Source organism: Asparagus officinalis, chromosome 8 (genome assembly GCF_001876935.1).
Source record: "Asparagus officinalis chromosome 8, Aspof.V1, whole genome shotgun sequence".
In the NCBI taxonomy this organism is placed as follows: Eukaryota; Viridiplantae; Streptophyta; class Magnoliopsida; order Asparagales; family Asparagaceae; genus Asparagus; species Asparagus officinalis.
The window spans coordinates 20355986-20375660 of record NC_033801.1 but is presented as its reverse complement, the minus strand read 5'-3'; the positions used below and the strand labels follow the sequence as shown (position 1 = coordinate 20375660).

Sequence of the window (19675 nt, the reverse complement as noted above, 5' to 3'; positions counted from 1 at the left end):
TTCATTTGGGATGTTATTATTTGTTCATGTTACATTCGAACTTTTATATAATTAAGATTACATCACATAACGAGCACAAATGTTGTTTAATATAGTGGGGGTAATCTTACCATGGTGACCATAAACACTTTTCACTACAAACTTCAAAACCAACCAAACACAAGAAAAGTGAGAAATGTAATATCAACAAAAGTTTTTCTTTTTTTTCCATGCAAACCAAACACAAGAAAAATAAATACATTGGTTTCCCATCATTTTTTTGTACGAACCAAAACGAAACAATCCATTTCTTAGAAAAGTTTGAAAAACTAAAAACTTGTGTTTTTATACATGGAAATGCATTTCCCTATATCTAGGAAAAGAACCAAACAACCCCAAAATATATCATATCATACCCGGAGTAAAAAAAATAAAAATAATACAACACTTGTTATGTATGATCAACAAAAGATACCAATTTGGTACTTTCGCCGATAGCATATGTTTAGTATTGGGAACAAATTTTCAAAACAGCCTTATACCAGTTTTTAATTTTCAAAACCGACCCACTTTTTTTTTATTACCAAAATCGACCCACTTTTTGCCACGTCAGCGTAATCCCATTCCTAAACAGTCGGGGTTGGCAACCCCGACTGTTTAGTAAACAGTCGGGGTTGGCAAGCCCGACTGTTTAGGAGGTTGTTAAATCCCAATTAGAAGTCTTAAACCCGATTTTTTATGTCCTAAATAGTCAGTGTTAACAACCATGACTAATTAGAAAATAAGATTAAGCTGACGTGATAAAAAGTGAGTCGATTTTGGTAATAAAAAAAATTGGGTCGGTTTTGAAAATTAAAAACCGATTTGAGGCTGTTTTTAAAATTTGTTCTTAGTATTGTCCCTTGATTGAACCAAATTTTCAAAACAGCCCCATTTAGAGTTTTTTTTTTAAAATCGACCGGTTTTTTTATTTATCAAAACCGACCCGATTTTGTGATTAACCGGCTAATCACCTTCCTAAATAGTCGGGGTTGGCAACCCCGACTATTTAGGACCTTAATTTTTAGTGTTTAAGGTTTCTAATTAGGGTTTAATACCCTCCTAAATAGTCGGGGTTGGCAACCCCGACTATTTAGGATGGTGCAACCCCGACTATTTAGGATGGTGATTAGGCTGCTAATCACAAAATCGGGTCGGTTTTAATAAATAAAAAAAAACCGGTCGATTTTGAAAAATAAAACTCTAAAGGGGTCTGTTTTGAAAAATTGTTCTCCCCTGCAAACATGATTCTATCCCTTCTCTTCTCCCCCTTCTGATCGCCAAAAAGCCGACTCCAGCGCTAAAAAAAACCATCATCTCATGCTGAGAGCAATGGCAGCAGTACGTCTCTCTCCCTTCCCCTCTCTCTTCAAACCAAACCTCACCATCTTCACTCCCTCTCGCCAAACCCTAGCTAAACTCTCTCTCAAAACCCCCAGAAGACCTCTCGCTACAGGTCCCCTCTCCTCTGAAACCCTAAAAACCCCACCTTTGATCCCTTCGATCTCCCCGAACTCTCTCGAGCTCGATCCCTATCTCAGGTGCTCGATGCCCGGAGGGCGGCTGAAGGTCGCCGTTCTCCTCAGCGGCGGCGTGGACAGCAGCGTTGCTCTTCGCCTTCTCCACGCTGCTGGTCATTCTTGCACCGCGTTCTACCTTAAGATTTGGTTTCAGGTGAGGGAAATAGCTCAGGGAAACGGAGAAAGTTGAGATTTTGATAGGTTTGTATGACTAGAAATGGGTGGTTTGCTCTTTGATACCCCAAAGTTTCGCCCTTTTTTTAAACTTTGATAGAAGTTGTATTTTGACATTTGATACTCTCCAGGTTCCAGTTTTTTAAAGTGAGGAATTAGGGTGGTTGGGATATCCAATTGTCAGATTAACATCAATTTGAAAACTTTGGGGTGTCAAATTGTCAAAATAGAAATTCAGAGTATCAAAGTTTGGGAAGGGTGAAACTTTGGGTTATGGAAGTGCAAATAAACCATAATTGTGAGCATTTTGTTTCCATTTTGATGTGAACTGACGAAGTTGGTTGGATATAGGTAGTGTTAGAAGTATAATTCATTTCAAACACTTTTATTCGTAATGAATAACGTTGAGCTTCTTCAAGGATTGACTATTCAGCTTATGACATTCTATGAATTGGCATTAGCTTCTTCAAGGATTGACTATTCAGCTTATGACATTCTATGAATTGAATGCCATTTGGCAGATAGCGACATGCAAAAATTCTAGATTTTTTAACATATACAGAATGATTGTAGTTACTACTTGAATGATGCATGATGGAGGAGGGAACCCACTTGCCCGATGTGTTAACTAGGCGTTCTGAAGGGTTACTTAGGTGTTCTAATTCTTAGCGGTTGTGATACCTTGTTAGGCATTCCCATGCCCTCATCTAATTTATGTATAGAAAACTATTAGAAAATTTTAAGATATCCTTTAAAAGAATCAAGCAGTTTTTATTTTAAATGGAATTCAGAACGTCCATGAATCACTTTAATTGACACTAACGTAAGTTATATTTATCAAAGAAACATCGACTGAATACCTCCTGAAGAATATATTGAACAACTTTGTTCTAATGAAAGAAACATTCTTCATAGAAGATAAAATAAAAATTACTATGTCATGATTCTGCGTAAGCAAAAAATATAAAGTTACCCACACAGAATCATTCCTTTTATCATATCTAGGAACCCTACAGCCTTTACCCATTCCGGAATGGAAGTGGACAGATATTTCTATGGACTTCATTGTAGGATTGCCGAGATCGAAGAAAAGGAATGATTCAGTGTGGGTGCATGGCAGGTTGGTCTTGGAAAGGGCTCCCTTTTCCCTATTAGGACGAGCTTCAGCTATTGCTTTCCTATCCCTGACTGGCCTACGCTCTTTTAGTTTCCGAGCCCTCAATGCCCTTTCCTTTTTTTGATCGATCTCTATCTGACGCTTCCTAAAGCGAATGTCAACTATCGATCTCTGACGAAGACCCGTGCCCCCTCTCTTGAGGAAAAGAAGAGCTTTCGTGACTAAGAGGACCAATGGTTCAGTTCAGATGATCAGTGAGACCACACAAGAAGACGATGCTTTTCCTTATATAATATCATGACATTGCGTGTGACTTTATTAAGAGGCATGACTACTAACGAATGATCAATTCTTAAAGACACGAACAAAGATAATGATGTAATAGCACTATTAGAATTCAAGATCTCTAAATATGAAGGTAGTATATTTTATTACTAAAATTCTTATTAAAGATAACTAAATATAAAATTCACCTTATATCTATCTCAAATTTATAGAGGAGATATGCATATCATTGTAAATTACGTCAATAATATATATCAATCCAAAGATACAACTTACTAAAGAAATAAGAGAATAGTAAGTAAACCAAGCAAACATCCATATAACACCGTAAAGAAAAAATATTACATTTTAAAGCTAAATGTATTGCTCTTTTAGAGTAAGTTACCAAGACAAAAACATCTCCATTAAGACTCTTTATAAATGCAGCAGAAATTTAAATTACTAATATATACAACAATTATAACATTCGAAAGAGGTATGATCTTAGAAAACCTACTCTAAAATTCATATAATTAAACTTAAGAATAATTTACCAATATACAGACACACCATCACACCTTAAAGGTAATGATAACTACCATTTATAATAGAGTTGAGCAGTGGTTCTATGTTTGTAAAGGCTGCAACAAGAAAGTGGATAGAGATGTTAATAATAAGTGTCTGAATAATAAATGTTGTAGAATCGTCGATAATGTAGTACCAAGGTTAAGTGATATCCCTTCTTCATGAAATAAATATATCAAAATTAAATATTAATATTATAATTTAAAACAAATTGACAATGAAAAATATAATGTATTTAGTTTAGATCATCATGGAAAATGACACAGACAGAGCAAATGTAACATTCTGACATAGCAGAAATTCTTATTGAATGCACAACAAAAGAATTTATTACAGAGAAAAAAGAGGTAGCTCCTAACCTTATTTAAGTAATAAATTAAAAGCACAAAAAATTATATATATATGAAATTAACATTTATTCTTATTAAAACAGGAAAAAATCAAAGTCCATATTGTCATAAGTTTGTGTTGAACATAAGAAATATATTTAATTTCTTTGTGAATTTAGACGAGAAGACTAAAGATGAATGAGCCCAAGAAAAGATAACATGCTCCAGTCTCATATCACAATCGATGTAGACAATGAAGACACTACTCTAGAATTCCCAGGAAAAAGATAAAGACGAAGAAGGGTTGATTTCGACTCAAAAAAATAAAATAAAATAGAAGCAATAAAAGATAATGTTTTGTGAATTGTTATAGAATAGTTTTATTTTTTAGTAAAATTAGGAATCTTTAGAAGGGATTTTCAAAAACTATTTTTAGTGCTTTCATATGCATATGTGGATGCTTTTATCATATAAAAGTGTACTAGAGTTAGCATTAATCTTTAGTTTATGATTTTTTGCATTAACTATTTTCTGTCATTTTAGCCTACTTTAAATTAATCATCTTGGCTTGTTGGCTTTATTATTCATCTTCTTTTTATAATGTTATTTTTTCAAGTGTTTTCACTTTCATAATACTATACTTCCTCAGGTCAAGCTCGGTTTCATGCCGATCTAAATGAAATGAAAATTTAAATGGCTTTAGATTATATTTATCTCATGACAATTCAACTATCAACATAAAATTTAAACTAGGTGTAGCCTATTCAAACAAACATCAAATAAATAAATAATCAAAGTGTAATCGAGGAACAAATTATAGTAAGAAAATAAACCAAAAATATATAATCACACTATTTAACCACGTGCATTGCACGTGCATAAAATCTAGTGTGTGTCTGTGTGTGTGTGTATATATATATATATGTATATATATATATATATTAATGAGATCTCAATTGCGGGCTTTCTGAAATAATATTTTCTAATACCATGTGACTCATCACCTTGCTTACGAGCTCAACTTGATGAATGTGTTGGCTAGCAATGTGTATCAACTATCAAGTGATAGAGCAACTAACCAACAGTAGTAGCCCTTTCATATTTGTTTGTTTTTTTTTCCTTTTTAAAAGTAACTATAATCTTGATCTTTGAATTAAACCTCCATTATGATGTTGTGCAAGTCATATTGAGTTGCACAATCTTGGTATAACAAGGCATGCATCTTTTGTTCCACTGGACATATGCTTCTCATATTTCTTAAATTTTCTAATTTCAAATTATGAAGATTCAATGGAGTTGCTTAAACTGTAACTAATACTTTATTTTTTCGTAGGAAGACTTTGAAAATTTCTGGTCTGAGTGCCCATGGGATGACGATCTAAGGTACGCAAGAGCTGTCTGCGAAAAGGTCAGATGTTGTCTCTGCTATTTTATTTTCTTCTGAAGGGAAACCAAGTTGCACAACTTGAAATTGTCCATTACAGCATAATTCTAGTTTAACTAATACTCGGACTACAATTAACAAGCAATCTAACCTTTCACAAACTTGGTGTCAGGTTACGGGGCTACTTTTTGCAATTATTATTCTTAGTCTTTAAAGGGATACCGGGTACTAGCTATGTTGGATGCTAACAACTTGCTGGACATCTATTTTAACAACTTGAGTTAGTTGAAAGAGTGGATGTAGTGATCTCTAGTTTCCAATGGTTGTTAGTCAAGAGACTATCATGTTAATTTGGTGAGCAATTAAGAATATCATAAATCATACAAATACTGAGATTGATGAGGACACCATTGATTTTTCCTTCATAGCAACAGATATTGAAGATGCACATCTCTGTTTGAAAGATGCTGGGCCAATATCTCTTTATATGACCTAAACCACCTTGCATCAGCTTAATCTTATACAAGACACATTTGGAGCGACTGAATACTTTGATCAATCATATATATCTGTTCTCCAACGTAATCTTAAGCAACATATAGGCCTTGGAGGTCCAACTTAATCTATGCAACACCATTGCACACCGATGCAAAATAGTATTTAACAAGTCACACATATTCTATCATAAAAGGTTCTTATAATGCTAATTAAAAGTTATGTTTGTAGTAAACTGTCTTGGCCTCCACTTTATGTAGGGAAGCTGAGATTATATTTGTACTTTACTCAATATTCAAGAAAAATATGCCATCTCTAATAAAATTATGGCGAAAAGAAAACCCTTCTAAGCATCTAAATAAAATAATTAAGACAAACTTAATCATCAATAGCACTGCAGACCGTAGTTGACCTCCAACCTTTCTTTATGTTGCATATCATTAAGCTCTCTGATCTGGATATGGGCATAAACACATCCATAAACTGAATTAGCTGCAGAAGATTAACAGACAATTTTGTGAATCTTGGTCCAGCTGCATAAGAAAGATTATCAAATGCTTCCAAATAACACCTAAATGTTCTCTGATTTTGTTTTAAAGGTTCCCACCCTCCCACCCTCCCTCTTCTGCCTCTTCTTCCTTCCAGAATTATACCTTAATGTTGTCTGTTTCTGCAATCTTTCGAGAGATTGCCAATGAATGTGCTTGTAAATGCTATCTTCCCCAATTTATTGATTTCCTAGAAGATTATGGAAAGTGCAAATGTTGTGACAGAGTTCTAACATGCACTCTTTTTCTTCTGTGCTAGAATTCACACTGTTGGAAGTATATGGAAAAAGAAGCTGTGTTCTTCCATTTTCCGTTTATTGTTTTATTATTATTAATGAATTATGTGTTTTATTAAAGTGTATAACCATTTTGTTTTCTTTTTTGCATGATTTTACGAACCATGTTTCACTTATTTGTGATGTAGGTTGACGTTCCTCTGGAAGTTGCCCATTTGACAGATGAGTACTGGAATAATGTGGTAACAACATGAATCGTGTATCTAGCATTATTTCTAAGTCATTTTACTCATACATATTTATTTTGTATATACTCAGACAACGATGGGAAAAGTGGACCCACTTATTATGTTCAATATTCATGAGAATGTTCTTAAAGTTAAATTATTCATAAAAGTGATTGGTAGTTTATCTATATGTATTATATAGTTGTTAAATCTAGGTAAATCAGTTCTTTTGAAGAGCACGTCTTACTTTGCTAAGCTGTTTCTAGTTTGGAATTTAATATCTTGATTTCTCAGGTATCTCACATAATCAGCGAGTATCGTTCTGGTCGTACTCCAAATCCTGATGTCCTTTGCAATACAAGAATTAAGTTTGGTGGGTATTTTTTCATCTTGATGGATAATTTAGGGGTTCAAATTTTTTTGGATACAATTTAGACCATAATTTTCTGTCTGTTTTTTTGTTTAGGTGCTTTTCTGGAAGCAGTTGAGAGCATGAAGTTTGATTATGTTGCTTCAGGACATTATGCACGTGTTACTCACTCATCCCTTGATGGAAATGACATGCCTTCTATTCTATCATTGTCTAAGGACATGGTACCTAAAATATTACATATCTTGCTACTCTCTTATCACTTCATTTTTCATAACTGTAAGTGCTTGGTTTTTTGTATTCAGCCTTGTTTGGCAACTTAGTCATGAGAAGTGTGAAGCGTGCAGTTGCTAATAAATTTTGACATATTGCACATTTTTTATGACTTCACATAGAATCTGAGCAGTATGGCTATAACAGATAAGTGCTTATAAAGCACCATTTGCCAAATGGCACACTATCAATTTGAAAGGAAAATCTCATGAAAGGTCAGATAAGAATTGGGTATTAGGGAACATGTGCTGGATGAGCAGTAATATCATTAAAGATTGGATAAAATTGGATGCCACTGTTAACAGTGAGAAGTAGCTCCACTTGACATGTTGTAGAGGTGCTAATGCTGACCGATAAGTGTAACAGTTAGAAAGCATATGACCATAATTGAAGGAGCAACTAGGACTATGGCTGACCCCTGCCCTGCCACCCCCCCCCCAAAAAAAAAAATAAAAAAATAAAAATAAAATAAAATAATAATAATAAAAAGAAAAAAAGAAAGGAGTGATGAAGTTTTAAAAAAGATATAGGTAACTAACAAATAATCCTTTAACTAAGATGACTTGAGGAAAAGTTTTATGAAGCTCACTCAAATAGTTCGGACAGAAGGTCTGTTTGTTGGCTCTGTTGTAGTTAATTGTAAAAGAGGGCATTATGTTACTGTCATTATTGTGACCAAGTGCTATGCAGACAAGAAGATATCATTTGTGGGAGGAAGAACTGAATTCAGTTTATAGTTTATTATCTGGATTAATTCCCTCAGTAAGTTCTAAATTATGAACTTTAGACTAGAATCTATTAAGCTTTGGCTAAAAGATCAATTGGTCCCCATACTAGGGTCTCATACTCAAATTAATCATCGTACTTTTTCTTTTTCTCAACATAGCCTCTTTACTCCTTATCAGATCTAGAGTGAGTCCTATTTTAACACTCCATTAAAACTTTCATTAAATAAAACCTCAAAGGAAAAAATTACCCTATTCTAAAGTTTATGTATTTCTCTAATTTTATTTCTTCCGGAATAATGATCTTGAAGTCAAGAAATGCAGGCTACAATATGTCATTGCATCTGTTGAGGGAACAACTTGTCTCTCTCCCTCCATCCTTGAGTATTCTCTCTTTTATGTCAATCTTCCCATTTACATATTTCTCTTAATTTTATGTGAGTGGGCTCTTGCAGTTACCGACCCAATGATTTTTTTATTTGAGCCATTTTTGAAGGAGGAAACTGCCGAGAGTTGGATGACCTTCTACCAACAAAGCCTAAGATCCATTTTGAAGATGCATGTTGTTGATCTAGATCATCCATTTGCAAATATCAAGGAAATTTTCCTTGTCCCCTCCTCTTCATCGCTTGCTTCCACAAGCACAGATCTTCACCCTTCTTCCTATGTGATGCACCTCAGTGACGAGACCCTTCCTCTCCCTGATCAAGATGAAGAATCTTGTCTTTTCTTGCCTCGTCTTCGGCAATTTCTTGACAAGCATAAACCCTCTCCCTTCTACCAACGAGGTGAGATCCTTCACTGATCCCAATGTTCAAATCCCTCGTCAAGATGAAGAAACCGTTCTTATTCTCCCTCTTCTTCACTTGTTTCCATAAAGCACAGATCCTTCAACCTTCTCCTGGCGAAGTGAAGAATCTCGTCGGGCTCTTCAACTCACTGAATGTGACCTTCTCAAGGCAAAAAAATGTCCTCAATGGCATTCTCCACAAGCGCAAATCCTCTGCATGTTTCCACCGAGTCCGCAGTTTAATACCTCCTATTATGCCAAGAAGCTGATCATAATTCTGGAAGAAATAAAATTAGAAGAAATACATAAATTTTAGAACAGAGTAGTTTTGTCCTTTGAGGTTTTATTTAACAGAAGTTTCAAGGGAGTGTTAAAATAGAACTAGCTTTAGATCTAATAAGGGTTACGGGGACTAAGTTGGGGGGAAAATGTACAAGGACCAATTTGAGTAGGAGGCCCTAGTACTGGGACTAAATTGCCCTTTTAGCCTGAAGCTTTAAAATGCTTGCGTGGTAAATTATCTTAAAAAATATTCTTTCTAGAGCTGAGATGAGGCCTGGAAATTTTAAAGTCATCAACCAATTTATTATTGTTTTGTTCTTTCTGTAAATCGCCTCAGTTGCTGCAGTCGAAATACTATAAAGTCTTTTGACCTTTGCGGCCCAATGTTTGCAGGTTAAGGATCAGACGTATTTTCTCTCACATCTATCACAGAAGCAGCTTAAACGGCTTCTTTTACCGCTTGGTTGTATCTCAAAGGTTAGGCAAAATTATAGGCAATGATTATTACTTTACATGGTATTTAGCGTGCCAAATCAGAGACTTAGTTTATTGTATGGTTTTTATTTTTCCCTTCAGTAGAAGGCAGTAAGTTTGTGCACTTTGCTAGCGTGAAACATGTATGAGATAATTTTTATTTATAGCACAACCTTCTACAGGACGAAGTTCGTAGGCTTGCAACTCTGATGGATCTTCCAAATAAAGACAGGAAGGATTCACAAGGAATATGTTTTCTTGGAAAGGTAAACTCTTATTCTGTTCAGTTTGAGTATGGTATTCCCTGAACATTGTTTTGTTTACCGTTATTAAAAAATTAGTGGATGTTATAAATTCATTTCTTCCATGTCCTCTTGTATAACGGGTGGAAGTATCACTCACATCTGGTCTAATGTCACTTCAACTAGCCATACTTCAAGGAAAGACATTCAATACTGAGAATCAAGATTTTAGATATCGGTTATCTGGGATTTATCGGACGGTCAAAAACCATATCAGACAGCGGATATCGGAGCTATATTATTTATTGGAGTGATATTGCCGGATGGTCTATATATATAATATAATTTCCTAAAATGTAATCTAATCATACTTAATGAAACATAAAAATACCAAAATGTAAGTAATCATGTTTTAGATCACTAACCAATAGTAGAAACTTGCTTCTTTATCGCACGATGAAACCATTCGAGTGCATAGTTAGTAAAAATGGAATAACATACACTCAAATAGCAAGATAACATAAAGCAAGATAACATAAAGAATGAAGAATCATCAACATAATTATTGTGTCATCAACATAATTATTGTGTAATCACGAGATTATAAACGAACTTAATAAGCTGAGACTTTATGGTTATGAGCCATGTCAATATTCATAAACAAACATAATCTAATCAATCACCAAACAACCATGTTCCAAATGCAACACATAGTTTTTCTTAAACATCCAAAGAGCAAGCCAAAAACCAAACCAAAGGCCAGTAATTCCAATATTTTGAGCTGACAATATCGGCTAATAAACTCAATTTATCGCTGCATTATAGCCAATAAACATCTAAAAACAATAACCGATTTAAAATCAAACTTAGCATAGCGGGAGGCCCCCAAAACCGATAAATCGCTGATAATATTAGTTTATCGGCTAATATTTAAAACACCGCTGAGAATCAGTTTTGGTGTAGGCTGGAAAATAAGAAACAAATTGTAACTGTGCTTTTGCTAAGATGAGCAAGACAATCAGATTAGTACCAGGAGAAGCTTCATAGTATTGTTGATTTGGACAGGCATGTGACAAATTCCCTGAAGTTTATTCTGGTGGTCACTGAAGTAGTGTGTATTAGGGGCACGTTGGACACGATACTGATACATATCATTGTTGCGGCTTAAACTGCTCCTTACCTCTCAATTTACCTTGTTTATTGACTGGGGAGCCCTACAGAGACAGGATAAACACCTTGACAAGGTGCATCAGGGCTTGCTGCTATAGTCAACTCCTGAACAATTTCCAAGAAGCAGGCCCCCATTTTGAAGAGGCCATGGGAGCAGTTCTCTCCCGATAGATGCTGTCAGTTCTTAGCGTAATATCTAAAAGTACTCGATAACAGATGCTGTTTATTGATTACGATCTAAATCAACACTTTCTTGAGCATTTCTTTTAAATATTAATTGCAATTTTTTTATTCTTGTTTCCTTTTATTGGACCTTCTTACTTGTAGGTGAAGTTCAGTGAATTTGTTGCAAAGCATATTGGGGAGCAAGAGGGTATAATTCTTGAAGCTGAGACAGGAGATTACCTTGGGGATCATAGGGGTTTTTGGTTTTATACTGTTGGCCAGCGCCAGGGTCTGCGCCTTCCTGGAGGACCATGGTATATACTATCTGATGTGTTAATTTGTATAACTTCATTTGTGGGAGTATAGATCTTTCTGATTATTGTTTCAGTTTCTTTATCGTGCTGATAACCAGATTGATTTTCTAAAAAGGCTTACCCTCTCATATGGCAAAGGTGACATTGTTCGTTGATGGTTGAGTTCCATATACATGCAGGTATGTTGTTGAAAAGGATGTGCAAAATAACGTAGTCTTTGTTTCAAGAAACTACTATTCACTGGATAAAAAGAGGCGCAAGTTCCGTGTGGGAACATTGAAATGGATCAGTGGCTCACCACCTAAGAAGAGTCAACTTCGGTGCAAGGTAAAATCTGCTTTTTTTTGCCTTTTAGATGTCTATCTTATTGCAAAGCAGAAGTATTAGCTGCCAGAATTTTTTTTTATCTTTTTCTTAATGTGTTTCAGGTTCGACATGGTCCTAGTTTTCATAACTGCAGCATAACTATGGAGTCTGATGACACTGGCTATGGGGAGGTCGTGACTGTAGATCTATCGGAAGATGATCAGGGCTTAGCTGCAGGTCAATTTGCAGCTTTCTATGATGGTGATAGCTGCATTGGTTCAGGTGTAATTTTGGACTCTTGGGATGATAAGAGCTTTCCCATCTGTGCAAAAGCTCTAGAGATTGCACAACTGCAAGACAAATCAAAGCTAGGAAAACCTGTGAGAATATTCAATCAGGAAACTGCTGACTGCAAAAGATAGCACAGAACTGCACATTGATCCTTTGGGTATTTCTGTTACTACTGACAACTAGGTTTGTTTTTCTCATTAACTAAATACAATTTATGTAGTTTTTAGTGCTTTGTCCTGTATGTACATATTTCTTTGCAGTCTATTTTACTAGAACTTATATGGATTCAGGAATTCTTCTGTGATTAGGATGAAATACAATGCATATTCATGAAGAAAAAAATATTGAAGAGCTTATGATCTGCAATAGCCACAAGATCCACTATCAGATATTCTGTAGTTAATAAAAGTGATAAAATTTGCAGTCCCTAGAGGTTCTGCATTGGAACCCCCGAAAGCAGCCAATTGTGTGGAGTGAGAAATTTTCAGTGCATTGGAAGAGTTATGGAAACCGCATCAGTGACAACCAGGTCCTTTTAGTCCCTCTACTGTTAAGATTGATGCTATATGGTAATATATGGAGTTAAGTTATTCATTGTACCAAAGTGCTATTAATGTGATCGATGATAGGCTTGCAAATTGGATAGGTTGATATCATAATAAAGAATCAAACTTGTAGTCATAAGCATTTATGAATTGGAATCTTTATGATTGAGAAGTTCAAATTTGCAATATCAAACGGGCTTGTTTTAAATATCCCCGATATTGCCCAATATATCGGCTGATACATCCTTTTACAAGGTTTGCAACAAAACGGTATGGTCTAGATATCATTCATTGTTTTTGACAATTATGGGTGATATATCCCCAACATGGCTAATATTTTCGCCAATATGTTGGCCGATATGCCCTTTTTATATGCCTTGTCGTAAACAATATACCGCTTTTGGCAATTTTAGGGTGAATGATGATTTTCCAAATATATCACGTGACGTTTGGTCTCAAAAAAAAATTGGACAAAATGTTGCAATGCCGAGTTAGAATTTTATGTGTTTTAAAAGGTAAATTAGTGACCCTAAACATATATTATTTTCATTTTGTATGCTTAGATTTCATTATGTATATTTAGATTACATTTTAGAACATATATATTCACATCATCCAATATTGCACCCTTATATTTCCCACATATATCTGATATTTCCCCAATATCTAATATTAAAACCTTGCAAATGGGAGCAAAAAAGGACTAAAATGATGTTTATACATCAAAGCAGTAGTCCTGCTAAAAGTCTCTATGAATTACCATATATGAGTGAAATAAAGTTAGGATATTGGACTTAAAAAAAACTATTTGGCTGATACCAAGTTTCAGTCTTCAGCACAAAACCAACTTTGACGTGAATGAATGTCGTTAAGCTGAACGTAGTGGCAATATATGAGAAGATCAAACTTCCTGTAAAAATATCTGGTGAAAAAATCCATTAAGAGTATGAACAAATTTATAGAAACCATTTGTTTTTCTGATCTCTCACAATCTTTAATTTATAATTCCAAAACTTAAAAAAAAATTGGATAAAATGTTTCTTGTTATGATATCAGAATAGACATGACGCAAAATCATTTGTTTATGCTCAACTAGTCATAACACTAAGGGCCAGTTTGGCAAAACCCTTAAAACTGGAGATTGGTCCTGGCCTGGTTTTATCGTATACTGGGCTAGAGTTATTCCATAGGGGTGGTGGTTTGAAAAAGATCCCATTTAAAGGCCAAAAATTTGGCTTAAAAAAACTGGGCCAATTTTGGTCTTTTTTATTATCCAAACACAAAATAAGAAAAAATTGGGTCAGGTTCAATTCTGCGCGACCCAGTTTTAAGCAATTGCCAAGCACACCCTAATACTCTGCAATATCGGAGGCCAAAAGAAGCATCAAAACAGTGTCCTTGGTTAAATTTCTATAAATAATCAATATAAGCAATGTAATGAAAAATAACGGACTCAAACAAAGACAAAGATCTTAATCGCTAACAACCCTACTTGTTCCTAGATAGCACCTATGACTCTAAATTGTTCTCCACATAATACTATGAGATAATATATCCTAAGAACGTATAAGACTTCAAATTGCAGCTGCAATGGCACCCAAAGCAACAGCCAGACTGAGTCCCTTCTTGTACGTTCCGCTCCTCGCTGGTGCAGGCGCAGGAGCCGAAACTAAAGATACCGGAAGGGGCTCATGACCCAACATCAAAGCCGGAGGATATGGAACCCTGATGTCGACTTTTTGGCCAGCGGCACAGCGGGTGGCGTTGCTGGAGGTATAGAAGTAGTGACCATAGTGCATGATGGGGATATGATCGTTTCCAGAGTTGAAGGTTGCTCTTGGAGATGAAGTGTTACATTTGTGGTAGTCTTCTTTGCTCACTTGTATCACGCTCTGGGCTTCATTGTTGTATCTGAAAACTATACATCACGGAGATAGTAATGTTATTTATCGCAGAATTGCGGTATTTAGTTACATAATGTGATTAGAAACTAGTATGGAAATGTCAATCAATACAAATTAACGTGTGACACGATTTGTAATGGTAACTGGTACAATATCACTTGTTTGAGCCAAAAGTTACGACGAAAGAAAAAAGTGTCGAGGGTCTGAATTGTTGTGGCTTCGACGTACCACCTAAAAACATGGATTGATGTATTGCTTCTGTCTATTTGCAAATAAGCCTCTTGTGCTATAGAGACCACCACTTATTACCTCTAAATTTCCCTTGACGTTTCATTGTGTTGCAGGGAGATCCCTATTCTCTTATAGTTGTTGAAGGTAAACCACGACGACAGCAATGCAAAAATTAACAGGTAGCAAAAGTAAGCTCACCTAGTATGTCTCCGACCTTGAAGTTCTTAGAAGAAACCCATGCAGAGTAGCTCACATTGCTCGAACCGAACAATGCCTCTCCATCGCCAACCTGGTAAATATTTCCTCTTTCTCCTTCAACGACGACCCTGACATTGACTTTCTGGCCACGGGCACAGTCGTTCTTGCCTGCAGATATGTAGAAATAGTGACCTTTCCATATAATGGGAATATGATCGTTGCCGGATGCGAACGTTGCGAGCGGTGAGGATGTGTTGCATGAATGGTAATCGTCTCTGGTCACTTGTATCACATTGTGGTGTTCCTTGTTGTATGTAAAGCCTGCACACATCGTGAAAGGGAGGGAGCAGTAACGTATCATGGATAGAAAATGAAAGTTGCTTGCAACTGAGACATTTTTGGGTCAATTCTGGCTGTTTGTCTCATTTCAACTAGACAATTGCAGAAAAGAGATTAATTTCTATCGATGAAAGTCACAACTGCAATCTTTTTTTAAGATGTAAATAAGGTTCGGATTACAATTATTACTGTCATAAATCCAATTAGAAATCCAATCATCCCCTAACTAAGCATCTACAATAACAAGCTGTCAGAAAAGCTATCAAGCCGAATATGATATAATTATATATATGTATATATTATATAGTATATATATATATATATATATAGTATAGTATTAGAGAGAGAGAGGAGAGATCTGAGAAACTTCTGTATATAATATATATATATATATATATATATATATATAGTATATTATATATATATAATATATATATATATAGAGAGAGAGAGAGGAGGAGAGAACTTATGTCAACTTAAGTTGATATCACACCAAACTTCTTAACCATAGATATTTCCTAGGGATTCCTTTATATGATATGAAGTGACTTTGTATATATATATTATATATATATGAGTGTATATAAAAGTTTGTCAGCTGAGCAAAAGGGCTCTTGTCAACTTAAGTTGACATAAGTTCTCAGTATATATATATATATATATATATATTATATATATATTATATATATTATAATATATATATATAGAGGCAGAGAGAGAGAAACTTGGTATCAAGTTTCTCCATTTGAACTTGTATGAGATGGCCCCAAATTGCCCCACCCACATCACGTCTCGAAGATGAGAGAGGCCTTCACCTACTTCTTAAAAATAGTGCTCCATCTTTGAGAGCGTGATGTAAGGGGGCTGATTTGGCCACCTCACTTACAAGTTCAATTAAAGGAACTTTGGTACCAAGTTTCTTCAATTCTCTCAATATATAGCTATATATATATATATATATATATATATATATATATATATATATATTATGCGCGCGCAAGGACGGAGAGCTCTTTGAAATCAATGCAATAACATTAGAGATTTAATGATTTACTACCACTGATCCAAAGGTCACCGTTCTTTTGCGCTCTTACAATATTAGCAAGCAACTAAACGTCATTTCAATTATAATTATAGTTAATTAAACCGTCACTAAACGCACAAACTAAGATGATATTAAATTAATGGCCAAAAAAAATAAAATAAAAAAAAAGAAGACGGTGAGTGATATCGCGAGCATGTTAAAAAGTAGGATGGGGGGTACATGACTCGGACATGAATGTTCAAGAGCAGGCTCCCTCCACTCAGATCTTGACATTATGTGGGCCTTGCACTTAATAAATGCTCCACCCACAAAACTTGAAAATTATTATACTAGCACATTTGAATGTGCAAAAATATTAACTTGTTATATAATTAATTCTCTCCTATATATAGATGCTAATAGTTTGACAATGATTTAATTTATGTAATGTTGTTATAGAGTAATTAAATCAACAAATTTTCTTAGTACAATTTTGTTGAAGAGTGTCCTTCTTAAGGATAATATAATTGGAACAAGCAATTAAAACAAAAAAGAAACTAAAAAGTATTGGAATTTAATTTTGCGAGTTTAAATCCAATTTTCATATCATGATATAGAATATCCTAGAAATAAGAAATGAGAAAGAAAAAGAAAATAAAGGAAAAAAGAAATAAGAAAAAAAAAGAAAAGAAAAGAAAGCGAAAAAGAATAATTTATAATTTCAATTATTTAAATTAATTCAAATATCAACAATCAACAATGGTTTAGAAATAAGAGAAAAAGAAAAGAAAGCAAAAGGATCTCTTTTACAAAATTATGATTTTACCCTCGCAATTAAAATATCCCTCCATCCATCTAATATTCCATTATCCTCGCTAAGTTCATTATTTATTAGTAATGAACTAATGATATAGATATGACATAACAACTTTCCTTTCTATCAGAAATCAATTTCTTTAAAAAAAATTTCTCTAGTTATAACAGTAATGTCATTAATCTGATCACCTCATGCGTCAAAACATCAACATATATAAAAGTTTATGATCATTAACAAGCATAGAATACGCTAAAAATATTCATCATGATTTGCTAATATCAGCTTTATCTTAGTTATATTATGATCACTGCAAAATGATTTTACTCCATAAGTACCAAATAAAATCTCATGAAAAGCAAATTTCAACAAACTAAATCATCCTTCGATGCTCCTATATTGTTTTATTTTATTAATTTTTGATGGAGGGTAAATCTTTTTCTCCATCTTTCCAATAAAAAGTCCACGTAAAAAATTAAAATTAGATTGATACAAAAATAATCTACAATATTTTTTCTTCTATATAACCGAAATAAAAATCACACAAAATATAATTATCATGAAGTTCTATGAACTACAGAAATCGATGAAATGTTTTTTTTAGTTCTAGATAACTTCATAAGTGTGAAACTCGTGGTAATGACGATTAAAAAATAGAAACAAAATTGAAAAAGAATGTAAATTAGAGGATTAGAAGTTGAACCATTAAAAAAAGAAAATTCTAGCTTGAAAGCCAAATTTTTTTTCGAAATTGGATTACAACTGCAGATTGTGCCATAGAAAATTATTTAATTATTTTATAATAAAAACAGAGTTAACATAATAAACTCACCAAGGACATCTCCAGTCCTGAATGTTTTAGAACATGCCCATGCACTATAGTTGACATTATGATTTGGTGTCCATCCAACTTTATCTCCAACTTTATAAAACTCTCCTGAGCTCCCCACAAAAGATGAGAGCATCATCACGAAAAAGACAAAATTACAGATGCTTTTTCTTGGAAAAGCCATGGCAGAGAGAGAGAGAGAGAGAGAGGAGAGAGAGAGAGAGAGAGAGAGAGGAGAAGAGAACCCAGATGAAAATGCAAGGCAAGAAGGGTTCCAAGTGCTTGAAAAATGAAAATAATCGAGCTAGTTATATATATATACAGTTGCTTAGAGATATAGTATAGGAAGGAAAAAAAATTACGAGATTATAATTTCAAGGTTGCCAGTGTTAAGAGATAATAATGATATTTCTTTAGTTTGTATAGAACATGATGTGGAATTGGATCGATTTAATTAGTTTTTTGATTTTTTTTTTAATTTGAAGATATCTTGCTACTAGGTTTTGGGTAATTTCGACCAAATAATAATGTATTCGTTGTCCAGTCCGTAGTAATTAAGGTTATTATATGTGTTTTCCGGATAGGCTAAACAGATGATAATATCAAATTGTTTCTTTTATCTGCAAAACGAGAGTCCATTTGCAATTGTAAGGTAATACAGGGGTCTATCTGTAATTAACCTAAAATATTTATTAAACACTGGTTCACCGAATCTTCCCCCCTGGATCGTTCGTACAATGATCGTGGGTTGTGGATCGGTTCCAACAATAGGCAAAATCGCCTTGTACTCTAATAGATTTTTAACGCAAACTTTTTATTTTTTTTATTTCGTTAATCACGGATAGATCCTTCCCTTTAATTATACGCTTTATCAAAAGAGATCTTGAAAACATTTTGGCAGTAGTTTCTGAGATAAAGAGTAAATCTAACCTACACTATCCAAGAAATTTGAGTCTTTCTTGCATAATAAAACGGAAATGTTAAGGGATTTTTTGATTAGACTAATTAGAGGGTGTTTCAGAGAGCTTACTGTTTTAAATCTTATAAACTATGTTGACTTTTGGCAGCTTTTGGCTTTTATAATAAAAATATGATAAAACTTATATGGGCATAAAAAGTCATTTGTTTGGTCAAATCTAGCTTATCTAGATGAGTTTATAAGCTGATTTTTTAAAGGTTAGAGAATCACAACTTTTTAAAATGAGGCTTTAAAGTTAGTTTATTTCAGATGTTACCAAATACGTAGATATGAAAAAACTAGCTAGCTTAAACGCTAGTTTGATCCAAATATAAGCTCCCCCAAACATGTCACGCCTCGGGCCCACGAGCCTGTTGGCGCGTGCAAGCCGTGAGACCCACCGAGAGCAACTCGATGTTGGCTAAAACCAATTGTCAAAATGCTAGCACTAGTTGTTTTTGGGCCTTGAGCTTCTCTATTTAAGTCACTAATATTTTTTCACACTAGTCCATGTAGGACTAAAATGGGGGTGTC

The 19675-nt window shown here is 34.3% G+C and overlaps 2 protein-coding genes across 7 annotated transcripts; one reads left to right on the top strand and one right to left on the bottom strand.

Annotated features, from left to right (window-relative positions):
- LOC109851309 (tRNA-specific 2-thiouridylase MnmA) lies at positions 1268 to 15216 on the top strand. Of its 6 annotated transcripts, XR_002249762.1 has the most exons (12): positions 1268 to 1692; positions 5341 to 5415; positions 6859 to 6912; positions 7192 to 7270; positions 7364 to 7491; positions 9731 to 9814; positions 9994 to 10077; positions 11551 to 11702; positions 11882 to 12029; positions 12131 to 12482; positions 12590 to 12828; positions 14430 to 14617. XR_002249762.1 is itself a non-coding variant. In XM_020421369.1 (10 exons), exons 1-10 carry the CDS (start codon positions 1339 to 1341, stop codon positions 12428 to 12430), a joined length of 1458 nt encoding a protein of 485 aa, XP_020276958.1. In that variant the 5' UTR covers positions 1268 to 1338; the 3' UTR covers positions 12431 to 12584. The 6 variants fall into 6 exon arrangements, 1 of the variants encoding a protein (XP_020276958.1); XR_002249764.1 differs by lacking the exons at positions 12590 to 12828; positions 14430 to 14617 and adding an exon at positions 15093 to 15216; XR_002249765.1 differs by lacking the exon at positions 12590 to 12828.
- On the bottom strand, positions 14134 to 18456 carry LOC109851310 (early nodulin-like protein 3). The gene is made up of 3 exons (XM_020421370.1): positions 18187 to 18456; positions 15178 to 15498; positions 14134 to 14762 (listed from the first exon to the last, which is right to left on the bottom strand). Exons 1-3 carry the CDS (start codon positions 18365 to 18367, stop codon positions 14419 to 14421), a joined length of 846 nt encoding a protein of 281 aa, XP_020276959.1. The 5' UTR covers positions 18368 to 18456; the 3' UTR covers positions 14134 to 14418.

Coding starts and splice junctions, on each gene's coding strand:
- LOC109851309 (XM_020421369.1), top strand. CDS start 1,339: ATGCTGAGAGCAATGGCAGCAGTACGTCTCTCTCCCTTCCCCTCTCTC. Junction 5,416..6,858: donor CAAGAGCTGTCTGCGAAAAG/GTCAGATGTTGT, acceptor TTTGTGATGTAG/GTTGACGTTCCTCTGGAAGT. Junction 7,492..9,730: donor TATCATTGTCTAAGGACATG/GTACCTAAAATA, acceptor CAATGTTTGCAG/GTTAAGGATCAGACGTATTT.
- LOC109851310 (XM_020421370.1), bottom strand. CDS start 18,367: ATGGCTTTTCCAAGAAAAAGCATCTGTAATTTTGTCTTTTTCGTGATG. Junction 15,499..18,186: donor CAGGACTGGAGATGTCCTTG/GTGAGTTTATTA, acceptor CGATGTGTGCAG/GCTTTACATACAACAAGGAA. Junction 14,763..15,177: donor CAAGGTCGGAGACATACTAG/GTGAGCTTACTT, acceptor CGTGATGTATAG/TTTTCAGATACAACAATGAA.